The 17,647-nt window shown below is 38.5% G+C and overlaps 1 protein-coding gene across 1 annotated transcript in view; it reads right to left on the reverse strand.

The window, feature by feature from the left end:
- The window catches only part of LOC131438878 (fringe glycosyltransferase), a 391,338-nt gene that overhangs the window by 195,619 nt on the left and 178,072 nt on the right, over positions 1-17,647 (reverse strand). The window contains exon 4 of the mRNA XM_058609257.1: positions 7,447-7,549. Coding sequence (XP_058465240.1) covers positions 7,447-7,549 — 103 coding nt within the window. The remainder of the gene's footprint in view (positions 1-7,446; positions 7,550-17,647) is intronic.

Below are 17,647 nucleotides of genomic sequence, written 5' to 3' on the forward strand. Positions count from 1 at the left end.
GTCCAAGTATTTATTTATTTATTTTTTTAGATAACGATAATTATTATATTTACAATAATCAGTCAGACACTCGTTTTGAATAACAATTTGATGAATTTTTTTTTAAATCTATCATTGAATCACATGAAAACCTGTTTGTAGAAAAAAAACTTATTAACTTTGAATCAAATAACATTTGTAATTGATTCAAGTGAAATGATATTTGATCAATTTGATTGAAATAAAACACACTCGAATTCAATGTTTTTTTTCTAATTTTGAACGAGCCGAAAACTGTCGATATCAGTTAATCCATATTCACGGAAATTGAGTGTTAATGAGTTTTGACGTTTACGTCACTTATTCCGTTATATAACTCGGAACCGTAAGTGACAGCCATTTGAATTTCAAACCTGTTCAATGCACCAATACAAGTTTGCAAACAAGACTAACTTTGTTGAAATCGGTTCAGCCATCACGAGAAAATTGAGAGGAGAGAACAAGCGTATTTAGTTAGTTACGTCATTTATACCATTATATATCCGAAATCAGAATCGCCAGCCATTTGATCTTCAGACCTAATCAATGACCCAATAGTTTCTATCAAACGATCCTAAGTCTGTTGTAATCGGTACAGTCATCTCTGAGAGAATTTATCGGCAAAAACCAACGCTTGAACATTAAGGAGTTTTGTTGGTTTATGCAAGAAGCACATATTTTGATTTTATTTCTTCGCATTTTTACTTCGGCTCGTCAGTGCTGCTGGCGCGAGATAGCAGTTCAGTTCAAACTGCTTCAAACTCTGACTAGACGAAATAAAAAAACAATGCGTTTTGTCGGTTACGTCACTTATACCATTTTATATTCAGAACCAGAAGTCACAGCCATTTGATCTTCAAACTTGATCAGTGGCTCAATAAAAGCTTTCAAGCTTTGTTGAATAACTTTCCGTCCGCTTCGAAACACAAATTTTTTTTCTTTAACAAATTTTGATCTATGATACCACCAATCATTTTCAAGAAACGAATTCTCTAACCACTCAACTAACTCAAAAAACGTCTACTTCCACTTACAAAGTCATACAATGCACAGTGTGGAAAAAAACAGATAAAAAACGCGACTTTTCTCCATAATTTCATCTAAATCTACACGTTCGGTGCAATGACATTCGGTGAAATGGTATTCGGCGAAATGACATTCGGTGAAACGCCGAAAGTCGGCAAAATGTCGAAGGCCAAAATGGCTTTCGGCGAAATGACATTCGCAAAATGGCTTGTAGTGAAATGGCTTTCGGCGAAATAGCTTTCAACAAAATGATTTTCGACAGAATGAGTTTCGGAGAAACGACTTTCGACGAACTGGCTTTCGGCGACATTACTCTTTCGGTGAAATGGCTTTCAGCGAAATGGCCTTCAGCGAAATGGCCTTCAGCGAAATGGCCTTCAGCGAAATGGCCTTCAGCGAAATGGCTTTCAGCGAAATGGCTTTCAGCGAAATGGCTTTCAGCGAAATGGCTTTCAGCGAAATGGCTTTCAGCGAAATGGCTTTCAGCGAAATGGCTTTCAGCGAAATGGCTTTCAGCGAAATGGCTTTCAGCGAAATGGCTTTCAGCGAAATGGCTTTCAGCGAAATGGTTTTCGGCAAAATGGCTTTCGGCAAAATGGCTTTCGGCAAAATGGCTTTCAGTGAAATGGCTTTCAGCGAAATGGCTTTCAGCGAAATGGCTTTCAGCGAAATGGCTTTCAGCGAAATGGCTTTCTGCGAAATGGCTTTCTGCGAAATGGCTTTCTGCGAAATGGCTTTCAGCGAAATGGCTTTCAGCGAAATGGCTTTCAGCGAAATGGCTTTCAGCGAAATGGTTTTCGGCAAAATGGCTTTCGGCAAAATGGCTTTCGGCAAAATGGCTTTCAGTGAAATGGCTTTCAGTGAAATGGCTTTCAGTGAAATGGCTTTCAGCGAAATGGCTTTCAGCGAAATGGCTTTCAGCGGAATGGCTTTCTGCGAAATGTCTTTCAGCTAAATGGCTTTCAGCGAAATGGCTTTCTGCGAAATGGCTTTCAGCGAAATGGCTTTCAGCGAAATGGCTTTCAGCGAAATGGCTTTCAGCGAAATGGCTTTCAGCGAAATGGTTTTCGGCAAAATGGCTTTCGGCAAAATGGCTTTCGGCAAAATGGCTTCCAGTGAAATGGCTTTCAGCGAAATGGCTTTCAGCGAAATGGCCTTCAGCGAAATGGCCTTCAGCGAAATGGCCTTCAGCGAAATGGCCTTCAGCGAAATGGCTTTCAGCGAAATGGCTTTCAGCGAAATGGCTTTCAGCGAAATGGCTTTCAGCGAAATGGCTTTCAGCGAAATGGCTTTCAGCGAAATGGCTTTCAGCGAAATGGCTTTCAGCGAAATGGCTTTCAGCGAAATGGCTTTCAGCGAAATGGCTTTCAGCGAAATGGTTTTCGGCAAAATGGCTTTCGGCAAAATGGCTTTCGGCAAAATGGCTTTCAGTGAAATGGCTTTCAGCGAAATGGCTTTCAGCGAAATGGCTTTCAGCGAAATGGCTTTCAGCGAAATGGCTTTCTGCGAAATGGCTTTCTGCGAAATGGCTTTCTGCGAAATGGCTTTCAGCGAAATGGCTTTCAGCGAAATGGCTTTCAGCGAAATGGCTTTCAGCGAAATGGTTTTCGGCAAAATGGCTTTCGGCAAAATGGCTTTCGGCAAAATGGCTTTCAGTGAAATGGCTTTCAGTGAAATGGCTTTCAGTGAAATGGCTTTCAGCGAAATGGCTTTCAGCGAAATGGCTTTCAGCGGAATGGCTTTCTGCGAAATGTCTTTCAGCTAAATGGCTTTCAGCGAAATGGCTTTCTGCGAAATGGCTTTCAGCGAAATGGCTTTCAGCGAAATGGCTTTCAGCGAAATGGCTTTCAGCGAAATGGCTTTCAGCGAAATGGCTTCCAGTGAAATGGCTTTCAGCGAAATGGCTTTCAGCGAAATGGCCTTCAGCGAAATGGCCTTCAGCGAAATGGCCTTCAGCGAAATGGCCTTCAGCGAAATGGCTTTCAGCGAAATGGCTTTCAGCGAAATGGCTTTCAGCGAAATGGTTTTCGGCAAAATGGCTTTCAGCGAAATGGCTTTCAGCGAAATGGCTTTCAGCGAAATGGCTTTCAGCGAAATGGCTTTCAGCGAAATGGCTTTCAGCGAAATGGCTTTCAGCGAAATGGCTTTCAGCGAAATGGCTTTCAGCGAAATGGCTTTCAGCGAAATGGCTTTCAGCGAAATGGCTTTCAGCGAAATGGCTTTCAGCGAAATGGCCTTCGGCGAAAAAGATTTCGGTAAAACAGTTTTCGGCGAAACGGCATTCGGTGAAATGGCATTCAGCGAAATGGCTTCTGGTGAAATGGCTTTCGGCAAAATGGTTTTCGGCAAAATTATTTCCGGCAAAAAGACTCTCAGCAAAATGGTTTTCTACGAAATGGCTTCAGACGAAACGACTTTCGGCGAAACTACTCTTTCGGTAAAATGACATTCAACGTAATAACTTTTCGACGAAATGACTCTTTCGGTGAAATGACTTTCGACGACTCAGCGAAACGTCATTCGGCGAAATGGCATTCGGCGAAATGGCATTCAGCGAAATGACTTTCGGCTAAATGACTTTTAGTGAAATGGCTTTTGGTGAAATGGATTTTGGTGAAATGGCATTCGACAAAATGGTTTTCGACGAAATGGCTTTAGACGAAACGGCTTCCGGTGAAACGGCTTTCGGCAAAAGTACTCTTTCGGTAAAATGACATTCAACGCAATAACTTTTCGACGGAATGACTCTTTCGGTGAAATGACTTTTGGCGAAATGACATTCAGCAAAATAGCTTTCGGCAAAATTACTTTAATCAAAATGGCTTTCGGCGAAATTGATTTCGTAAAAATGACTTTCGGTTTTGATGAAATGGAAAAATGGCTTTAGGCGAAACGGCTTTCGGCAAAATAACGTTTGGCGAAAACACTTTCGGTGAAATGGTTTTTGACAAAATAGCTTTCGGTGAAATGGTTTTCGACAAAACGAATTTCGACGAAATTACTCTTTTGGCGAAATGGCTTTCGACAAAATTAGTCTATCGTTTAAAAAAAAACACAACGTTCAACAAAATAAATTCTATTGTTTTGCATTATACAAAGCATCATTTAAACAACATTTTGTAATTTTTTCGTGGAAAAATATTGAGAAATAAGTCGATTAAGAATCATTTTCGAGGATCATGATTTGCGGTGTCTAATCAGCGCTAAATTGAAAAATAGAAGTCAAAATATTTAGGTAACATAGTTGTAGTAGATTTTTTCTAGACCCCTACGTTTATATTTTTTGTGGTTGTTTAAAGTCAAAACTGCAGATTGTCACGAAAAAATCCGCCATTTTGTAAATGTAAAACCTCCTCAAAGTAACAAAAAACGAAAAGGAAAACGTTGGGATTGGGTATTTCATATGTAGACAGTGTGTTCAAAATTCGCAAAATAATTTTTGAAGTGGTTTTTAAAGAACGATGGACACAGACTTTCAAAACCAGCTTTCGAGAAAAACGCGCTTAAAGTTTATTGTCTATAAAATCGAAGGAAACAATCTAGAACTCTAGGGACCCCGTAGGGGCTAACATTTCCAAAAAATCATATTTTTTTTCTTTGTATTTTGTTATAAAGACTGTCCCACAAAGTATGGACGCAACCAAAAACCGCTGCCATTTCGCAATGGTTCAGAATCTGTCAATTTTTATGGCTGCGTCCTGTTGTTTACACTCTTCTCTAACCACATGTGCAGTTGTTTATTCGTTTTCATTAGTTTGTTTCGAAATGCGTGGACTTTCAGCAGAACAACGTCGAAAAATTGTGTACAAATGGTGCACAGAACGCGGACTGTCACTGAGAAAAATAGCAAAATTGGAAGGAGTAAGTGAAAAAGCCGTGCGAAATGCAATCAGGAAGTTCGGTGAGGATAAACCGAAAACGGGTCAAAAGAAAGGTCCTGCTAACCCACAGTTGGGTAGACGTATACTGAAGGCGTTCGAGCAAAAGAAGGAGGTTTCAGTTCGGGATGTGGTAAAAAAGTGGGCACTTCGAAGTCAAATGTTCTTCGTGCTAAAGAGCGTTTGAATCTTCGAACCTATAAGAAGCAGAAACAACCAAAACGTAGTCCGACACAAGAAGCATCGATCAGGCCGAGGGTTCGAAAGCTGTGCAATACGATTCTTGCTGGAAATTTGTACTGCATAATCATGGACGACGAAACCTACGTGAAACTCGATTACAAATCCTTGCTAAGACCACAATATTATTCGGCGCGAGAAGGGTAAGTGTTGAACCAGTTCGAGACATCGATTGAAGTCGAAAGATTTGGTAAGAAAGCTATGGTCTGGCAAGCAATTTGTAGCTGCGGTAAGATTTCGAAACCTTTATCACCACTGCTTCAATGAACAGCGAAATATACATAAAGGAATGTTTACAAAAACGACTTCTACACATGATTCGAAGCCACAAGGTTACTGTTGATCCTTCCTCAGAAATGTCATTCGAGGAAATGAATCTTTTATGCGAAATGAATCTTTCGATGAAATGATGATCGGCGAAATGGCTTTCAGTGAAACGGCTTTCGGCAAAACAACATTCAACAAAACCGACTTTCAGTGAATTGACTTTCGGCGAAACGGCTTTCGGCGAAACGGCTTTCGGCGAAATGGTTTTCAGCGAAATGGCTTTCGTCGAAATGGCTTTCGACGAAACAGTTCTTTCGGCGAAACGGCTTTCAGCGAAATGGCTTTCGATGAAACGGCTTTCGACGAAACGGCTCTTTCGACGAATTGACTCTTTTGGCGAATGGTTTTCAGCGAAATGATCCATGATTTCAGTGAGCCACTTGTTTTTTGTTTGTAAAGAGCAAATCATTAGAATCTTTTTTTACTTTTACAGTTCGCTGATCGTGTGACAATAATCTGTCATCGCTGGATGTTTTCAGAAGAGCAACTGAAACATTGTAATTATTTCTCCTGAACAAAAAAGTTATAAGTTGCAAGTTTAATGCGAATGATGAAATCAGATTTGCATTACATATAAACTTTAACAAAAACCTTATCGATCTTGGACAAGCAGGTAATAAAGTGGCATGCAACGTTTTATGGATCCACTTTGGGTTGGAAAACCTTCGGCCGCAGCGGTTTTGATCGGGCCCAGTGCAGCATTCAGGCCTGCCGTAAATTTTCGCATTAGAAAGTGCAGCTCAAACTTCGTTTTCACACACCCAGCCAGTTTTCAGACGTAAGACTTCGGAGTTGCACTTTGGAGTAAGTGCCAAGCCAAACGATGATTTTGCCATCACTTGCAACGGTTTTTATGACCTCACTTGCGAACACGGAGCAAGCCGGCGGCTCCAGCGGTAATATCCATAAATGTCTAGATATCGAGATGAAAATATTTTTCTTCCAAATCGTTCCCGAAGCCGGAGTCGGAGTCGATACAGTTTTTTTTTTTTTGCTTTGCCGTTTGCTCGGACCTCGGTAGTAAAAGTTGCAGTTGCACCGACCGGGCATACGAAACCGATTTAATTAAATCCAATCTCGGGAATAATAAAGTATTTGAACAAACAACAACCAACCGGTAGCTTGGGTCAGGACTGGACTGGACTGGACTTTTTTTTGGGAGGAGCGTGCGGTCGGAGTCAGTGTCGTGTAACTTTACGCGCCGCCGCCACCACCGGACCGGACCGGACCGGACGGTAGTTTTATGCAAATTCACGCTCCTCGAAAGCTGAGCTCTAGCCAAGATACGAATAAACGATGGTACATTTTTCACAAGATTGTTTTGCAGTCTATTTTTTATGATAATTTCGCTCGCTTTACAAAGAAGAGTTACAACGCGAATCAAGCGAGCAAAACTGAACTGGAACTGGACGGGGGTTAATTAAGTCTAGGGTTGCGACGGGGCGTTCCGTTCTGAGGTGTCGCCCCGATTCGAGAGCTGATTGAAACAGATTAGTTCGGATGGTGTTTTTATTTTCGCCCCTTTCCGCGACGCCCGCCGAGGGACCGGCAGTTCAATTAATGACAAGGTCTCTCACTCACGAAGGTAATTAGAATTTATGGTACCGTCGGACGATTTCTAGATCCCCGGCAAAATATGAGGTGATTACGGCTTCCGCTTGGGTCTTAATTGAGAGCACCAAACATGGCGACCGTTTCTCTCTCTCGTCTCGTCCAGTTCCTAAAAAAAAACAACAGCGAACCGATCGGTGGTCTTCGGTCGTTGGTCGGAGGGCAGTAAAACACGAGATCTGTCTATGTCAACGTTTGTCATCTTGTTGCAAGAAATTAGCAAAACCGGAGCGAGATTCTCCTCGTTAGCTCGTCCAAATTTCCCACAGACCGGAGGGGGAATCGCAATCGCAATCGCAAACGATCTCGTTATAAATATCAGCTTCAATTGTGAATCCTTCCTTACCTTTTGGCACTGTCGAGAAAGAACTCGTACTCCTTGCCCATCTTGCAGCAGAGCGCCTTGCGAAAGTGTCCCTGCGAGCAGTTGGTGTTGACCATGTGACCATCTGAAAAAAAGAAGAGAACAACCAGAAAAAAAAATTGCATCAGTAGGAGTTCCCAGGAAGGTCAGGACGTCAGACCGAACAAGATCCTTGTGGTCGTTGCAAAAATTTCGCTTTTCAAACGCGTACCCGAAATTGGGCGAAGAAAAAAAAGTAACCAGCAAAAGCAACCGAATCGGAAGGGAAAATGAAATAAGCTAATCAAAATGTTCGAAATATTTTCATAACATCATACAACATCGGATCGCCCGAAGATCATGTGAGAGATGGGGCTCGGGGCTGCCCCCATCGCCACCGCCACCACTGCCACCGAACACAGATCGGTTGACGTTAATTAACGGTGGTGTAGTAAAAGTTGTGAAAAACCAAACGCCGGTCAACAAAAGGAAGGAGGGAAGATTATTGTGTGATATTTTCCTCTGTATGGCGGCAACAAAATTTTGTTTGATTTCACTGATCACTGTCTGGCACTAGAATCGATCATAATAGATGTTGAGGTTTATTGTAAAGATTTTAATTGTGCTATCCGAGGTTAGATTAGATTTCCAATTAAATTCCCTTTTGAAGAGCGGCTTACATCAGAGACAGAATCTGTCTGACGTGAGAACGATTCGAACTGAGCAGCTCTGATTTGGATATTTTTTACAGTTTCAGTTTAGAAAAGTGTTTGTTTTGTGGGTTGATGAACCGATTCGATTCAAGAGGGTTGCCTCCATTAAGAGGATTACAACATGATTATCATGAAACGTAGCTAAGAAATGCATTCAAGCATTTTTGTAAATTTCACACGACTATTCTAAGAATATCTGAAGTAAAATATTGACAAATTTCTCCTCCTATCATAAGAAAAACTAATGGAAAACATTTATTAGTCTTATTCCTGAAACCGACAATTCGATCTTATGGCTTCTTCTTCTTCTTCTTCACTTCTGGTGGCGTCACCTCACTTGAGATGACGCCGATTGATGGCACAGTCCGCTATGTGACAACGTGGAGTCACCGAAGTACGGATAAAAATCCTTTCTTTCTCGCGAAATATAGTGGTTTTCAGCTGAACATAGAATGCGACGGAATCGTCGCAGAATAGCGAAATAATGAGCGTCAGAACCATGGATGCCAGGTTTGCAGATTGGTATGTAAATTTGCAATTTCGTTTGTTAGCAGAGTTTGCAATCAAGCAGACTTTTTGCAGATTTTCCAAGTTTTTATAAACATACGTCCAATTTAATTATTTTTGCTATTACTGTAGGGTATTTGTTTGGTTTTTCTCGTCATTAATTTAAATTTTGAGCTCGCATAGGAGCATTTCTAGTACGCGGACGCACAAAATTTTAAGGAGAGTATCGAAAATAAGCTGTCCACAAATTGTTCTTTCAAATTATGATAAAAAACGATATTTTATTCAAACTAAAAATCGATCCTTTATTGTAAGAGGTTAAACTTGAGCATACTGAAAACCGGATGAAATTTAAGTTATTCCTTCACGAAGTTTCGAACTTTTGATCGAACGCTCTTCATCAAGTTCCGGACAAGTGTTGCATCGCATTTTTTGGACGCTTGAGCCCAAATTTTTTGAACTTCTGCATGTTTCCAGCTGCCTTATCAGTCTTCTTGAAGACCCTCTTCACGATTGCCCAGTAATGTTCGATGGGTCGAAGCTGAGGGCAATTTGGTGGATTGATATTTTTCTCAACGAAATGGTATATCCTTTTCCGTAAGTCAATTGAGAGTGGTTTTGAGCCGACGCTGAATCCTACCAAAACAGTGGAGGTGAACTATGATGCTTCTTATATAATGGCAGCAATCTCTTCTGAAGACACTCAAATCGATAGATTTCGGCATTTATAGTTCCGGTTGTGTAAACAAATGGTTGACTTCAAACCACAGGAGCATATTGCTTGCCATACCAACACCTTTCGACCGAATTTCTCCACTTGAATCGACCTGTCCGCATCGCTCACATCCTCCCCGAAGACGACAGTAAAGTATTGTGGACCTGGATGGGTTGCTGAGTCCTCCTTTACATATGTCTCATCGTCCATCAAAACATACATCAGAAGAAGCGAATAAAATTTACAGGCCCTTGTTACTGCTCGCTTCTTCTGTTCTACACTTTATTTCGAGATTTTCTGTTTCTTGAAAGGTTTGAGGTGCTTTCGCCTTTTGATACGCTGGATCATTCCGACACTCGTTCCTGCTTTTTTGGCCAAATAACGTATTGGCATTGATTTGTTTTTCTTGATTAGAGATACCACTTTCTGGTCCAGTTTCGAGATGGAAGAACCAGGTTTCCTGCCTCTTCCTGGTAGCTCATCCAAAGAATTGTGTTCCCCAAACTTATTAATGATGGTTTTAACATTGACATGATGAATTCCAAACCGCTTCGCCAATTTTCGCATACTAATACCCTTCTCACTTAGCCATGTATCCAGAACCTTAATTTTCACTTCCTTTTCAATACGCGACAACGCAGAGTTTCAACCGCACAAACAAGTAAACAAACGAAAGCTGACAGCCAAACGCACAGCATGCTGTGATCTGAGCTTAAAAAACCATCACAAATAGCTTATTTTCGATACACTCCTTACCTGGCATCTCTGCCAGAATACTGGACAGTTGTTTTAACCTCTTCGCTGTCTGTTGTATTGAAATTTACTAGCATTAGAGCCACAAGAAAAATTAATCGACTGGTGAATTGAGGTCAATTGTAGTTTCAACTGGTAATAATCCTTAGCGACCAGTATCATTTCATTGTTCATTGAAAGCATCAACAAATATATATCTGTCAAAGACGACCAACTTTTTGGAGTGGACGATTTACAATTTTTTGCAATAATTTATTTTTATAGTTAAAATCGACAATGTTTCGAATAAAGCACGAGGTTTTGAAGATCAAGGCAACGATTGATACAAAATATGAATAAAAAGGAAACATACTAAGCACAAAATAATCATTATGTCAAATAAATAACATACGCTTAAAAAATCCGTGCCATTTCTAGTCGATGGCAGATCACATACCCATTATCGAAATGAATTCATTATGATTGAAGTTTACTTAACAATTAGTCTGCTAATAAAAATTTGTCATTGTAACGGTCAATTTTAAAAATATTTTTTCTGGCTCGTGGTCTCGAAGAAGTTGAATCGATGCGAATGACAGTTTCGCTATCTTTGCGGCATTTTGTCGCTATCTTATTGCATCGCAATCTTTTCTAACCGACAGTGAAAATACAATACTCAAATTTTCACCGCACTAACACGATACGACGTGTTCACTCGTCGGGTTTCACCGGAAGTGATCTAATGGCTTTTGAAGATCATTTTGTCTCAGTGTAACATAACATGTCAAATGTATGGGTGTGCAGTGTTGCTAGTTTTGCTCGTACGACAACATGTACGACTTTTCACTCAATTGTTCGAAAACTCAACGCCTACTCTGATGTGTGTGTGTGTGTGTGTGTGTGTGTGTGTGTTGTCAACTAAGAGGTCGAGATGTTAGAGATGGCTGGACCGATTTTGATCAAACTAGTCGCAAATGAAAGGTCTCCCCGTCACCCTGAACGCTATTGAATGGTTTTTAGATCGGATGTTTACTTTTTAAGTTATATGAAGTTTTATGTCAAAATCGAATTTCAGAAACAAAAGTTCAAATTAAAATAAATCCAATTTTATCCAATTCTGACTTCCGATTCTGAAATGGCAGGATGATGAATTTTGAAAATTCAAAGCGATATTGAAGATGACAATCCCGAATAGCTTTAAAGCTGGACTCAAAAATATTGGAATTTATTCGTCATATGGCCATACGAATCGGTTTGGGTTATGCTGGTTCCTGAATACCGGCTCTGGAAGTACCTTAAATTACCCTAAACTCTAAAGTGGAAATTACTTCGACATATCATGGAATGTTTAATCGACTGTTACACTTTCAGATTCAAATTCGATCCGATTTGCAGTTTCGACATTACAGAGTAATGAGTGATTAAAATCTCAAATTGCAACTTAAAACGACGGACATTAGAATAATGTCATGAAAACTGAAACACCGAAGAATATTGATACAAAAAACACATGCGGATTGATGAAAAAAGGTATCATCTCACTGCTAGATGGATTAAGCACGTTTGTTTTAAACACTACTTTCGATGCGGACTCGACTGGGGGCATCCTACTCGCCAAAAAGTTTGTCGTTTGTGATTTGTTCGTAAAATTTAAGAGCTGAATATCTTCACGCTCTCTGAGCATAACTCATGATTTGAGTTACGATTACTCAAGTTCATAAACTGAAACAATATGTCAAAATTTGAGTATAGATTTGAGTAAAATTTACTCAAGCCATGAGCTGTCTCGCATTTAATCACACATCAGAGTAGGCGTTCAGTTTTCGAACATTTGAGTGAAAATAATGAAGAGTGATGTTTTTGCTGATACCATTTTGGCAACTCTGTTTTTGACAGATCACGCGTGAATCGCACGCTTAGAAAAAGTTACTTAGAGTTTGAGTACTAGTTACTCATTGTCAAATAATAATAGATGGAAACGTCAAAAATTGAGTAGTTACCAATTCAATGATAATGAATAACTCTTACTCTAAATTTGAGTTTAACGCAAGACCTCGTTTTTAGGTTACTATTCGCAAGGTGTAATAACCATTTGTAGCAACAGGTTCTATTTTTTGTTTGTGAGATCGCGTGATTGTGTAGTGTCTGATTGGCGCCTGAGCACTACTAACATTTGCGATTGACACACTACAACAAGCCACTTGATTTGATGTCTCGAAGCTAGAAATTGTAAATTGTAAAGGGAATAATAAATAAAAACAGTAGGGTTATTTTACTAGTATTGCGTGTCAATTACTTAATATTTTAATACAATACACTCTGAAAAGGAGCAATTTTTCCGCAAATTGGGTATATGTGAAATGAAATTTCACTTAAAATTTGAGTGCTATTACTCTATTTTTTAGCCATTTAAGACAAATAAATATTTTTGAGCATCAAATGACCAAGAAATTCATCTCTTAATACAAAAAATACAAAAATGGTTTTACCAGTTCCCAGTTTTATTTAATTATGATTACAAAGCTACTTTGATGGAAAACGGCTGTTGTGGAACAGCTTGTCAATTGAAATAGTCGAAAAGTGAAGGCAAATGCTAGCAGGGTTGTGCTTTACTGACAATTATATCATGTTATTTCGGGAAAACATGTTTTAATGTGACATTTCTGAATGTGAAATAACGCAAAAGTAAAACATGTTATTTCGCTTAAAACATGAAATCAGAGTTAAAACTTGTTTTTACTCATAGTGTGAACATAGTATTAACTTCATATCACTATCGTTAAAATATGTTATTTTCTGCAGGTTTGAACACAGTATTATGCTGTCTTTTGAAAAGGGTCAAACTTTTTTTAAAAGTAAGTTTTCGAAAAAAACATGCATTATCCGATTCCTACGTTGAAAACAACCATTAGTATACTAGTTTTCAAAAAAAGGACGCTGGAAAAAAATCAGTTCGCATTAGGAAAAAAATGTTAGAAAAAACTAGCAATAAATGAACGGTTGGTTTAAAACATAATTACCTATCTTGGAACCAAATTTCATCCAAATATTAAAATGGTGCTATTTTGTTTAAAATCGTTTTTTCTTTCAGTGTAGGATTTTCATTAAAAAAATTTGGCGGATTTTTTTCTACTGCACAATGTTACTCTAAAGTGAGTACAATTTCACTCACTTTCGTTAAAAGTGGAACTACTCTTTAGTGAGTAAAGCTTGTTTACTCACTTTTGAATAAATATGGTATTTGTCAAATTTTGAGTAACATTTACTCAGTGCTACAAATGATAAAATTAGCTCGAGTGAGTAAACATTACTCAATCATTCGAATTGAATAAGGGATTCGAAAAAGGAATTATTTGCTTTAAACAAATACTGACTTACTTCTATCCAACGAATGAAGGAAGCCGCTACCTGTTCATCGGTCATTGGAAAGGATCCGTCTGCTTTCCTCCGTTCCGCCTCCGACAAAGGGAAAAGTTCAGTGAACGTAAATTTTCACACAACGTTTTCAAAGCTCTGTGAGTAAAACTTGTCAATTTAGAAACTGAGTCGATGTTACTCATTCTTCTAAATCAATATTACTAACTTTTTGACATTTGAACTAAATGAGCAAAAGTGAGTACAAATTATTCACTTGAGAGTAACATTGAATGAGCGTGTGAAACCATTTGAAAAAAACCTGTTTTAATCCACCTAGTGGTGTAATGATGCCTGTCTCATGTACATATAATATAGTGGTATTCTATTTGTACTTCCGGAACCGGATACCGGAACCAGGATAGCCGGTTTGTTTCGCCGGTTTAAGTGACGGTGTACAATATTGAATACACTTTACCCTATAACTCCGGAACCGGAAGTCGGATCCGGATGAAATTCAGGAATTCCGTATGGGACCGGAAGACCTTTCATTTGAATCTAAGTTTGTGAAAATCGGTCAAACCATCGCTGAGAAAAGAGAGTGAGATCCATTTTGGTATATATGACCACTATTTCCGGTACTTCCGGAACCAGATACCGGGAACCAGGATAGCCGGATCGGTTTATTTAGTTGCCTACTGATAATGACTATCGATTTGTGTAGTTTTGAGACCAGTTTAGGAAATTTTTTACGTTTTTTGTTTCGCCGGTTTAAGAGACGGTGTACAATATTGAATACACTTTACCCTATAACTCCGGAACCGGAAGTCGGATCCGGATGAAATTCAGGAATTCCGTATGGGACCACAGGACCTTTCATTTGAAACTAAGTTTGTCAAAATCGGTTCAGCCATCTCCGAGAAAACCTAGTGAGATTATTTGACACATACACACACATACATACACACACACACAGACATTGCTCAGCTCGATGAACTGAGTCGAATGGTATATGACACTTGGCCCTCCGGGCCAATTTTCACTAGTCGGTTTTTCAAGTGATTGCATAACCTTTCTATATGAGAAAGGCAAAAACACTTGGTAAATGAAATCTGGCCCTGCTCAAAAGACGGTCTAGGTCAGTGATTCTCAATGTGGTCTCATATGGACCATTATTCAAATTAATCAAATTAAAGTTATCAAATCAATTAAGAACAATTTCAATCTATTAGTTGCAAACAGGATATGAATAGTGAATCGTTCAGTTCTTGTGTGATTTACAAGACAGAAAACAGGTTCGGATAAAGGCATAGAAAAAGTAGGCGGTCGCCTAGGCACCAAGATCAAGGGGGCGCCGAAATTCAGCAATTTGGAAAACGTTCTTTATCTTTTTCTTGAGTTCGGAAAGTGGAATGTGCGATTTTTGTAAACTGAATTTCTAACGCGTGGAAGGTAGACGTTAAGAATTCAAACCATAACGGATCATTTTTCAATGATTTATGACTCATTGCGGTACGATAAATTGACAACAAAATTTGCCAAAAATTAACCTTGAGCCGGCCCTGCCCGCATACGCATGGCTGCCAGATGGCTGACTAAACGCTGCCAGCTGGAAAATATGGCTGGCAGACATTCTGGTGACCGACTGCCTCACCGCTGCCAGATATACAACCAAAACGATACAACCGTATCCACCAGGATTTTTCCACATTGAAATCTTTGACATTTTCAGCGAAGGTGAGAAGATGAAAACGCTCGGCTAACTTAGATACAGGCGACTGTGTTTTGTCCAATTAAATTTGACAACCGTCACTGAATCAATTCTGGTAGCCGTCTGGTGGCCATGGCTGCCCAGGTAGCCAAAACTCTATGCGGGTGAAAGAAAATAAAAATGGGGGAGTGACTGTGAATAGTTCAAATGTTTTGTTAAAAAATTTAAATCTGTCTACATTTGAAGTTCATTTCATACAGAATACAAAAAAAAACTTCACTCATTGTTCTTTTTAGCAAATGCGAACATCTGGGCCATTCTTTTGACTTCTTCGATCATGTTTGGTGGAATGTTTATTATTTCTTTGCGAACTTCGACAGTCTTGCTTGAATTTCAGTTCGATGCACGGCTGTAGACGAAATTTCGTGGATGGACAAGTTGTGGTTCCGCCTGTAACAGTTCTTGACGTTTTTGCGACATCCGACTTTCGATTATTTCCTATTCTAGACTTACCGGGCAGTCGACTAACGAACTTTTATCACATTAGTAACAGTTAATTTGGCCAATTTCGGCAACTTTGCGAGCGAGTAGTATGAATTTTCGTGAAGCACAAGCAAAACTCTTCTGGGTAGCGACCCAGAAGAGTTTTGCTTGTTCTTCGCGAAAATTCATACCCTTGATTCGATCTCATTTTCATAGCCGAGAATCAAAAATCTAAACCAAACAGTTGGCACAATGCTTGTTAAGTTCACATGCTACATAACAAATTTGTACTTTAATTTCAATAAAATCAGCTTTCTGTTGAGCTTCGTCCAAAATATATAATATAAGGTGCCGGAAGTTTACCTATGACAGACTAAATATCGTACACCACGCTTATTCAGAATTCCGAAGGAATTTAGCTATTTGAAGGTATTTTAAATTGTGATATCACTGTTTTCATTTACAACTTTGAACAAGCCAGATTAACAATTGCAAGACAAGACAAGCTTTATTCTGGCCTATAAACCATTGTCGCCGAAAATGTTCCTGCGATTGCTTTCTCATATCCTGTCGAATAAAGATTCAATCTAGTCTTGGTTACCAAACTGACAATTCGCTCTATTGTTCCTAAGTGGAGGATTTGAAAGAAGGAAAATATCGAAAAACGAATTTAATCAATTAAATTAATTAATTAATAATCTTTTCCAATCCGAGGAATTTGTTCTACCAATTGATCTACTGTGGATGTGATGAAACACAATTCAAAAAACTTCCCGGTAGAATACGAAAAAATAACAATAATTTCAAAAATTTAAAATTGATTTGCAAAGAAAAGCTTTTATTGATTTTGATGAAGTTTTTACAAGGAATTACAAGGAATTACAAGGAAATGAGTACTCAATTTTTCTTATTCGAATTTTACAAACTAAGATGCAAATTAAAGGTCTTGATATTCAGGCCCGTACCCAGGATTTCGATTTGGGAGAGACCCACAAAAAAAGAAATAATGCATGTAACTGATAATTCTTGTGTCATTTTTTTTTGTTTTTTTTTTTACTCTCCAAGTCCAAGTAATTAGCAATTTAAGTAAATTTGTACTCACATATTTTGGATTAGACAATGGGAGATTGAAGCAAGAAGTTATATGTGTTAAAGGGAAGGGATGGAAAACTGCAGTTGTTGAACAGCTTGTCAATTGACATAGCCGAAAAGTGACGGAAAATGCTAGCAGGGTTGTGCTTCACTGACAATTATATCATGTTATTTACGGACAGAGATGCCAGTTGTATAAATTTATCTGTATTGTACAGATTTTTACATGCTCATACAGATTTAATACAGAGTACAGATTTTATACAGATTTCCTCAATTTAATACAGATTTATACAGATCTCACAAAAAAAATAATAAAGAAAAAATTAAACTTTTCTGTCTGAGCTATCTTTTAGTATTTGATTCCAATGACGAGATAAAAGTCTATCAATCAACGGACAAATCACAAATTAATATTGTAATCTGTTACGAAATCCATTTATATTCTAATTTGAAACCAATTTGAATTGATATTAAAGAAAGTAATGGCATCATGAAACTTTACTGTCAAACTGAGATTTGTATGACCCGACTTGACGTTGCATATTGGGCGCTGAAATTCCATGTCAAACTATGAAGTCAACTAATTCAAACTAGATAAGTATATGGAATTACAATTCAATTGTTGTGAATAAAAAATAAAAAAAACTATGAAATTTCGTTGTTGAATATTCTTGTGAACGCGGTAATGACTGATTGAATCTACCATCCTACAACCACAATCGATTGGAATAACTTCTTTAAGCATCATTTTGTTGTAAGAATTTCATTTTATTAGTGAATACAGATTAATACAGATTTTTTACACAAAGCAATACAAATTTTCTATGAAAATATCTGACATCTCTGTTTAGGGAAAACATGTTTTAATGTGGCGTTTCTGAAAATGAAATAACG

The sequence above is a fragment of the Malaya genurostris genome, chromosome 3 (genome assembly GCF_030247185.1).
Source record: "Malaya genurostris strain Urasoe2022 chromosome 3, Malgen_1.1, whole genome shotgun sequence".
Classification (NCBI taxonomy): Eukaryota; Metazoa; Arthropoda; class Insecta; order Diptera; family Culicidae; genus Malaya; species Malaya genurostris.